The sequence below is a fragment of the Clupea harengus genome, chromosome 5, assembly GCF_900700415.2.
Source record: "Clupea harengus chromosome 5, Ch_v2.0.2, whole genome shotgun sequence".
In the NCBI taxonomy this organism is placed as follows: domain Eukaryota; kingdom Metazoa; phylum Chordata; class Actinopteri; order Clupeiformes; family Clupeidae; genus Clupea; species Clupea harengus.
This window is the reverse complement of record NC_045156.1, coordinates 2,723,143-2,733,681: the sequence shown is the minus strand read 5'-3', so window position 1 is coordinate 2,733,681 and position 10,539 is coordinate 2,723,143. Positions and strand designations below refer to the sequence as shown.

At 37.8% G+C, this 10,539-nt stretch overlaps 1 protein-coding gene across 1 annotated transcript; it reads right to left on the bottom strand.

The window, feature by feature from the left end:
- Positions 1-60: 60 nt before the first annotated feature.
- Positions 61-6,296, bottom strand: LOC105900122 (guanylyl cyclase-activating protein 1). The gene is made up of 4 exons (XM_012827378.3): positions 5,765-6,296; positions 3,926-4,075; positions 1,502-1,592; positions 61-932 (listed from the first exon to the last, which is right to left on the bottom strand). Exons 1-4 carry the CDS (start codon positions 5,957-5,959, stop codon positions 802-804), a joined length of 567 nt encoding a protein of 188 aa, XP_012682832.1. The 5' UTR covers positions 5,960-6,296; the 3' UTR covers positions 61-801.
- Between the last annotated feature and the right edge of the window lie 4,243 nt (positions 6,297-10,539).

Here is a 10,539-nt window from a genome sequence, read left to right as displayed (position 1 = left end):
ATCACAAAAGAGACTTGCACATGTTTTCATATAAAGCACATTTATTTCGAAAAACCCCAAAACATTACATGATCTCAAAATAAATCATCAAAAAAAAGTAATTTATTCTTTGAAAGTGTTGACCAGGTATAAATAATATTTACATATTCAAGAAAAACTATGATCTCAAACAGCCACTTGTCAATATAAACAAGGTAGGCCTGCAAAACCTCCACTGTAATGTCCGATGTAACTTCACAATTTCACAATTTCAACTGTGTACAACTTCAGCAGAACTAAGTGCACTTTCAATGGCTTTCAATGCTGATAATTTAAAGGGGCATCTTCTTTGCAGTGAATATTTAAAGATTATTGAGTCTGTTCATGCGTGGATGTGGGTGTTGTAGTGTTTTGATCGTTATTTGAACCTGTTTCATACGGTAATGCATAAGAGAAAACACGCATTATAGGTTTGATTTATTTTGTCGATACTTATGTCAACAGCTCTCTAAAAAGGATCCATCTTTGCCTGATCCCAGCTGTGTTTCTTGACCATATTTTGACAACTAGTGGAAACCAAGCATTAACTGTGAACCAAGACCATTCCTAACACCAGTTAATTCATACATAAAATGTGCTGTTCACCAATTTGGTTAATTCACTCAAACCTTATTTGCCCCCTTTAAACAATTTTTTATTCTCTCTCTCTCTCTCTCTCTCTCTCTCTATATATCTATCTCTCTCTCTCTCTCTCTCTTTCTCTAGGCTGCTCTATAGCTTTGGCTATTTTTGGCACTCTCTTGATCCATTGGGCTGTATGGTCTATGTTTTTGCCATAATATCCCCATGGATCTTGGTGACGATGTGAGAGAGATCCAGACTCTGGGTGAATCTCTCCAGAAGCTTCTCGTCACTCTGGATGCCCTCCATGAACTCCTCATAAGAAAGTTCACCTTAGAAAAACAAAACCACACAGACAAACAGATGGAGAGAGAGAGAGAGAGAGAGATGAATTTAAATGTATACAACAAAAAAGTATACAAATATAAAAGTACAAAAATGTTTTTAACACACATGATCAAACACACGCACACACACAAACACACACAAACAACCAGGAGCTTCTACTATACAGTGAAGCTGTTAAATCTTCATTTTAAGGGAGTTTTCATTTTCAATCAAGTTCATAGTGTGATGAGTAAATAAGCATGTACACACGTACAAACAAAGATCATGTATTACAAAAGAGGATCTGGCGAGGATCTTTTTCTTACTATTTTTGGAATGGATTCAGGCCAGACGGTGAAGAGAACCTAGTAACTCTTTTTCAGGCACCTAGCCACACTAATCCCTGCATTTAGCTGATTGATTAAATGAGATTATTTAATTCAAACAGTGGCAATTTTCACACGTTGAGGACTGAGGACAAAACAGCTGACTGGGGAAAACAACAAGACTGGCACAATAAAGTAAAAAAAACTAAAGAGGAAGCTGTCAATTCTGACGAGATAAACATACTTACCATCGCCATTGATGTCAATTTTGTCAAACACCATGTTAGTGAAGTCCTCATCAGACATCTCGTAATCTGTCCCACTGATGGCATGGATAGACTGAGATAAGAAAGAAAAGAGAAGAGATAGATGGGATTGAGATACTGACACTAATGTACTGATACTCAAGTACCATCGTGAGCGGTTGAGAGCTCAACTTCAGTTGTTAAATGTAAGTGTATTTCCAACTGCAGTGGAAATAGGGTGCAGAATTGTTAGTGATAATAAGGCACAAAGGATTTGAAAATGAAAGAAATGTAAACACACCTACACACACACACACACACACACACACACACACACACACACACACACACACGCACACACAACATATTAAACTGGCTACTTCTGTGAATACAATTTAATTTCTTCTAACAGTAAGTTTTGTGTATAGATTAAACCATTACATGTCATATTTAAACCTTCACTTTGTGGATTGTGGTCGAAGAACACAGAATTTCCCAGAATCCTTTACAAAGGGGAACTGGTCTTTATAGGTGAACTTCAGTTCAAACTGTGTCTTTCACCATTTTAGAACTATGCAAATCTTCCTCATATTGCAAAACATGGTGAGTACTTCAACCAGGGGATTCAGAAAGCAAAAGCTCAATTTTCTCTCCTTTCTAAAAAGTAATCTCCCATTGGAATATGACAAAATGTCCTTGCCTGTTTCAACCTCTGCCTTGCTATTGCCACTGTACTACACTAGGCCTGTATGTACAGTGTTTAAGTAGGCTATACCTGAAAATAGCTGCACTGAAAAACATCCTCACCTAAATCCAAGGCACATTGTGTTAGGAAAATTGAGGTGGCTGTCAAGGCCCTTTTATAATGGAGCAACACAATAAAGGGTGACCTCACAAGATGAAAATCTTCCCTCTATATGGTGTTTAGCCTAGTTTTAGCACAAAATGTATGAATACGCAACTTTACACAATCTCTCTCTCTCTTTCTCTTGTGTGACTATTCTGAATGCCTTAAAAAATATGTTTTACTATATTTGTCTTCTGCCATATCGATTATTATTACGATTCAACAATTTATGAATTTTGCACAACCTTGATACTCAAACTCAGATTTACTGTCCCAACACCTAATTTATCTTCATCAGTTAATTTCTGTTAGTAAATAAAGACTAAGATAATGTAAAAGTACCGGGAGATGCAGTCAAAAACAATACTCTACTCAATGTACCAGTTTGATTTGATCACTAGAGTGCACTGTAGAGTGACATGGTATTTTTTAATATAAATAGCCCATTGTCCTCTATAGTCTATGAGTAGCCTATGTTGGCTTGTTGGTTTATATCCTTGCTACATATCGCCATCAAAAGTCTTGATGAATGTAAACAAAGGACTGTACCATTCCATCAGACTTGAGTAGCCATTACACAGTTAATCAATAAATCAATAAAGTCAAATGGAGCAAATACACCCACATCTGTTCTGTTTTTTCCATAATTTTGTTTGTGTAAAATCAATAAATACCAATAAATGTAATAAAAAGTTATAGTGTAGGCTTACGTTCTAATGTTACATGTTCCTGTTATAAATTAATTAAGGGATAAAGGCCGCCGTCTTGGCAGAGTTCTTTGCCTCCAACTCGTCCAATATTTTCATATAACAGGACACCTTGAAGGCCGCAATCCTGCCACACGTGTATTTAGGCATGTATTTAGCCCACGAAGGAAACATTTGGTTCAGTTTAAAAGGAAGCCCACCTGTTTGGCTTGTAGTGCTACTTGTCATGGACATGGACCAGAATAACGTTGAATAGTTTGCTTGGTTACAATTGATTCCATTGTTTCTAAGCCCAAATCCTTTAGCTTTTCTGATTCTATGCTCGCTATCTTGCCAGTTTTCCAGATAACATGTTATTTAACCACAGAATTCCTACTGTTTACGCCACTTGGCAAAATGAGAGAATACATTTATTTAGTCTATTAGCTTGCCTGACAACGGAGTAGCCTCTCTCAAGTAGACTCTATCAATGGATAGCTTTTCAATCAAGCATTAGGCTATTTACTACGGTTGGTTACCACTCAAAGCTTCCAGAGTATTGATATAGAACAGTGATTCAACTTTTTTACCTGATCTACTTCATAGGTGTCCCATTATGAAGAAATATCGGGACACCTGCCAGCCAACCAGAAAGTGAAGGCCTATTCGTCTCCAAGGTATAACTATTGATGTCAAACCGTTTCTTTGAGAGTCTATGTCAAGACCCTTCCTCATACCTAAAGTCTTTGTTGACAGTATCAGTTTTCTGTTGTTCCTTTCTCTTTTTCCTTTACCTCTAAAAACCTGGTTTCCTATCCTGCTGTTAAATGAAGGCATTTCAAAAAAGCAAATGCAACATAAATAGATAAATGCAAAGAACAAGACCAGCCTTACCCTAATGATGAGGTGCAGTTCATCCCGATCAATGCATCCGCTGCCATCAACATCATATAATTTGAAGTACCAGCGTAGCTTCTGCTGAACGCCCCCTTTCAGCACCAGACTCAGTGCTGCTACATACTCCATGAAGTCCATGAAGCCATCCTGCATGGCGCAAAAAAGGCACAAAGCTGGTTGACTTTGCCAAAACTACCCTTATGTCTGAAGCAAGCTCATTGGTCTCTCTCTGTTTGTGTGCAGAGGTCAACAACACAACTCCTATGATAACCTTTTTCCATTAGTGATGTAATCAAATAAAACAAATTAACGCTCAAAATGTAATTTATTGAGCCCCAAACTTCAAAAACAATTTTAACCAGAATTCTACATATGCATGTGATCTGTTGTGCAGCACACCTGATACCTTTAATGGCAAAACTAAATCCTGTCACTGTCAAAGATAAGACGCGGTGGTCTGCTTTGACATCCGGCCAAGAGTTTTTAAGTCAGTAAATTAGCAGGATAAGACTCATCCATGACCTGTCTTTTAGGCCAAACAACTTATTGGCTTAGCAAACTGTTGCCCATGGTCTTTATGAGCTAGATTACCCCCATACATAACCCAACACTTATGGAACTATGTCCTATCTACAGCAAAATATTGTACAATTGTGTCAGGACTAAAAAAGTGCCCAATACTGTATCTGTAGACTTCAATTCTGTGGTGTAGACTGCAATTTTGATTACATTCTTGCATTGTCCCCAAACCAGATTTGTACAAGCGATGACACAAAGGATTAGTGTTAACAATGACTCAAAGTGTTTGAGTATATGTATATAATGGGAATAAATAACTACAATTTCCGTCACCGAAAATAGCATACAGAGATATGTAGAAAAATACTCTCACACACTGAATGAAAACACATGAAACATATAGTGCACATTGTAGATTAACCTAAAGTATGCTCTGGGTATTGTGTAGGCAACTACATTGCATCAAGACAAAAATAATTTTAAACACATTGTGGTTTGTAGTCTGACAGATACTTTTGACTGAATTTGTTTTGTGATTTATGAATAACATGGGACTGTCACAATTGGAAAACATGTTATACCCACACTAAAATACTTTTACCAATGCCTTAAGACAGCCTATACAATGTACATAGGCCATATTGTTTATGTGCATCAAAACAGATTAGCATCTGAGATCTTCTCGTAGCTGAGAAGTATCTGTGAAAGTGCGTCTAACCCAAACTAAATAAGATTAATAAAATCCTTCAAACAGACATACACATAACAGGCAGACGGCTGTTGTAGTTTCTAATCTAAATCATAAATCGAGTAGGCGCACAAGCTGCTGCTCCTCGGCACGGTTGTCATATGGCAGGTTGAGCCAAATTTACATCGTTAGCCACGAGTCACTTATCCCCTATCCTCTAAGCTCAACCTGTGAGTTGTTTCGTGCTACGTGAGGAAACGCCATCCACCTGAGTCATGTCAGGACTGGGAAATCAGAATGTTTACGTACAGTTAGATTTAACCCATTGCTGCTAAATAGTCTTGATTGCTCAGGTTCAAGAAAGTCTGATTGACTTCGACAATATTGCGATATTATGTTTTGTTTTTTTATGAAAGAAAAATAGACAAGAAGCCAAATTAACGTCTGCATAGAAACAGCTTGAAGATTTTAAATATATAGAACATAAAAATTGCATTTGATAGAAGTTCACACTGTGCCTTACCATTATCAAGTAATTACATAAAATATAACACACGCGCTACATATTTAGGGTAAACTCAAGACCCCAAATAATCTGTTGTACAAAGTAGGAAATAATGTATCCTTACGTCATTCATGTCGAAAGTTGAGAACATCGATTGGATGTACGCGTTGGAACTCTCTGACAAATTTTTCAATCCAAAGAACTGCTTGAATTCATAATAAGTAAGAAGTCCTGACGGACATTCCGTCATAAATTTTCTGTACCACTGATGACTTTCGATTGCATAGAGCTCGTCCAACGAACTCTCGGTATTCCCCATATTTTGTTATTCTCCTTTGACACGAATGTGGTGGGAATACTTTAAAAGAAAGAAAAAAAAATCAAAATCTCCCACAAAAAGGACTAGATAACATCCCTCGGCTGAACACATCTCAGGGAGACAACTCCTGACGGTGTGACCGAACTGTCGAGACGTGCTGATGTCCTGATGAGAGGGAATCCTTGCATCGACCAATAAGAACTACGTGCGAGCGCTAATCGCACTAATGCAACACTAATGCAAAAATAAACGTCACAGCACTCCTGACATGTATTAAAGAAGTAATCCATAACGTGGTGTACATAAACACAAGGACATACAGCCAAGAGCATCAACCCGGTCATTATTTTACACCTTTTCAGCAGGGCCAGTAGAAAGTATAGATTGAGTCAGAATTGTGAACTTAATCAATCATTCACACAATTGGTCAGGCCATGGAAAAAGACACACATAATATAGATCAACTTGGTGACTTTATTTTGGGGCAGATTTTTGATGTGCTGGTGTAGGTGAGATGTTATTTCTCCACATGACAGGGTTGCTGGCAGGAATACCAATGAGCTTGTGCCTATGGTCAGTGTCCCTCGAGAAGCGGTAGCCACAGGTGGGCTTTATTGCGGTGTAGAAGGGGATGAGGGAGTTGGCGCGGATGTTGGTCAGTGTTGACTGTGGCTCCCTGACATGAGAGGTGGCAGCTGTTTGTGGCTCCTCGTCGAGGTCGGAGGGGGGCAGTTGAGCCTGCATTCGCTGGCTCTGGCACCAGGAAAAGAGCAGCAGGTCCAGCTGCTTGTCCACCACTTTGTTTTTGCTGGCATTGACGGGTATGATGGTCTTCAGTGGGTTCATTGGTGTCTGGGGGGAGTAAAACAAACTCTATTGTTGTCTGAGTGAATACTGAGTAATGGAGAGGCTTCGTAAACAGGCATCAATCGCAGACCTGATGACATTCAGTAATGGATTGTTCAGTATTTTGTTTTCTTTCATTACAACTCCATGAGTGTATTGTACTATGTTTTATAGTGCAGTTTGGCACTCACTGGTGGCTGCTTCCCTTTGTTATTGAAAAAAATAAATGACAGTGAGGTTTTGATGTATTCGATAGGGTATAGATGTTTGTGGTTAACATAAGCTTAAGAGACTATCTGTAATTGCTGTTACAACCTATGCTATACTTGCTGTACAACCTATTTGTATCTGAAATGTGAATTTGGAATCCATTTTCCTTAGCTGACCATGTTCATTTTTAAAGCATGCTGAAAAGGCATGTTGAAATCATGTCTACCTCTTTAGGTCATCATAACTTCAAAAACATTAAGACCTCAGTTTTGGCAGAGAACAATTACTATTATCAAAATCTGTTCTAAATTGCTTTGTGGAAAGGTTAATGCAATGTATCTGAATTGTATTCCAGATTATAGGACTACCAACCGAACATCTGTATTGTTGTTATTCAAAGGTAATCAGGGGCTCACCCCTCTTAATGCCTAATAAACTGAACCTCCCCACCTGCCTGTACATCCACTCTCTGAGAGAGTAATCTCTGATTACTCAGGTTCCCGCTCTAAGAACTTAAAAACAGTCATACTTTACCTTAGACCTCTTACAAGCTTCTCCACACGGTGTCATCTCCATGGCAACAGTAAGAATGGTGGACAAGTGCAGAGGAAACCTGCCAGAAAGCTGTGTGTGTTACCCCAACCTTTGGCCACCCCTCAAAAACCTGACACACTTTCTTTGTCTAAGCCCCTGTCTGAAACATTTTCCACAATGTTGTTTATATCCATGGTTGGGTTATGACATCACAATGGGAAATGTGTCATAGAATGCTGAATTACAATCAAATTTCCATAACAATTTAAACACATATCTCATTATTGCAATTAATTTAGCATGTTTGAAAGTATGATTCTTAGAGTGTGAAATTCATCTGGAGTTGTCTAGCTTTTGAAACTTTGGATCAATTTCTGACTAGTATTTAAAGACAGCTCATATACATGTACAACACATAAATAAACCTGAACAAATATAATATACATATGTTTGTTTTTTTTCCGGTTGTTTCACAGTACAGTTAAGATATTAGTCTGTTGCCCCTAGGTTCAAAGATAATAAGAAAGTAGGCTACAAGCATTGTGGCATTGTGAATAATGAGTGGTTCTCATTACCAAAAACCAAAAGGTCTTTTTGCTGGAGGACCAAACTAAATGCACCTTATTATTGTTTTATGGGAAACATTCACATACGACATATCATAACCATGTTAGGTATCAAAAAGACTAGCTAATTTATTCTGTTCTTCTGTAATTCTCTTCTTTGTGTACGTCCACATTTAGCAAACTCAGTGTTAGTCTATGGAGTAAGTGCAAACATATAATATTAATCTCCCCTCAGTCTTCTGAGGGACAGCTGATAAGGGGAATAAAGATGTCAGCTCATTCAATCGCAAGTACCATTGTCAGATAAATGTGTGGGCCTATATAAACATACTGAGAATATGTGAAAATCACCCAGACCAATTCGGTGTGAGATGCATTTTCAATACCAAGTTCAGGGTTGATGACTCGTCTATGAGGTTTAAGGATGAGACATTTAAGGGGCTCCATATAGGAACAGGAGGAATTTATGATTCAAAGAATTCATTAACAACAGCAAAATTTACAATTTCAAGGCTAAACCGCAAGATTCAGCATAGGCAATGAATAGTTAATCTGCACAACAATGAGGAAGCTTGATGCTTGGCTGGCTTTTTAAGAGCTGTTTCACTGAGAGCATCCTTGAAAAATCTCTGGCAGCCCTGTCATGCAAAAGAGCTGAGGATCGGATTGCATGTCATTCCAAGATCAGCCCAAGAGATCAGTGAATGCTTCCCGAGGTTCACCTGCTTGCACATTCTACACATTATTCACTTGTGTGGTTGACATGGTGACCACCTACAGTACAGCGGAACAGGACTTACCAGTCTGCATTCCGTCTCCAGGACGACTGTAGGAAGGCACCAGATTGGTGGAAGTGTTTACATCTGGGGAAGTATTGAACAATGTTGCTCTGAGTCACTTCATCAGCGTGAGAAAGACTTGAGGACAGAAGAGACACTAAAAAGGAAGACTTATCAGTGCATTCCATGGCTGTCTATGCAAATCATCAAACCTTATCTGAGTATCAGAAAAGTGTGTTTTAAATCATTGCTAACAGAATGTGAAGAAACCGAATAAACAGTAATTTGTCTCATTTTGTACACTGTTTGCCCAATGCAAATGTCGCTGCTGCTTCAGATAAGGGACTACATTTTAGTTCAATTGATTTTGCCTGGGGAGTAGGCGTGCTTTCTTAACCTGTGTGACACATATTCAAATGTAGTACTTTATTAAAAACTGAAATACAATTTGAATACTTAATTAATAACTTATTCACTTATTTTAGTTTAATCTAACTGTTTGTTTTTTATTTGCTTTACTTTGATAGCTGTAGCTGCTGTAATATAATATTAGGAATGTATGTAAGGAAGTAGATGGAAGATAGAAGACACATTAATCAGGGTACTTCTTTCATTCCTAGTTTATCTGTGCAACTTTGTATGACAACCTCTCTCTCTCTCTCTCTCTCTCTCTCTCTCTCTCTGTGTCTCTGTCTGATAATGAGGCATGTGAAAATGCATCTCTGAATTCCCTGTTTCTTTTTAATGAAATGTGAAATCTGGTGTTGTTGTGTGTATTCATAGCATACATTAAGAAATTGTTCTTCTGAATACAACCTCACCTTTCTCTTTAATTATGGACACTAACACATCTCTTAAGAAGCTAACCTTTGACCTTCTGGTAGCTTTTCTGAACATCACAGGGACTTAATGGATCACACCAGAGAATAAGAGTAAATCAACAGGTTTTCCCTGTGACCCAAATCCTGTCAGTGCACCTACATGGCGCAAATCTGCACATAGAGGAAGCCTGATCTTCTTATCTGAATCCCCCCCAACTCATGTCTGTCAGTTGGCCTAGTGACCCAAACCACACTTTAGGGAGTTTATAAACATATTTTTAAATGTACATTAATACAGTTTTTGAAATAAATATTTTAAAGCAACACAATTTAAATTATGTTTTAAACTACTTTAGGTATAATGAAATATGCTTTAATTTGTAATGACAAACTAGGTGTATTGTTATACATACACACACACACACACACACACACACACACACACACACACATACTATATATACATATACATATATATATGTTATCTAAAACCTCAACCTACCTAACTTATATACTATACCTTACCTACTATATATATACACACTGCAAATATACATTCTTGACTGCTGTTAATAAGGTAAAGAGACCAAGACCTACTATATTTCAAACTGCACTATACTTATCTTATTATAAAACAATGTACTTCATTATTATGCCTGGGTATTAAGGATGGAGGCACATATTTAAACTTACTTTATTTCAGTTTAAAGTTCAAGGTTGACAAGCTAGGTTACTGTCTCCTAGACCAGATCAAAAGCCTAAACATGGCAAGTTATTGAGCAGGTATAGTGACAATAGGCTATGTCGATGGGAAAGTTGAAATG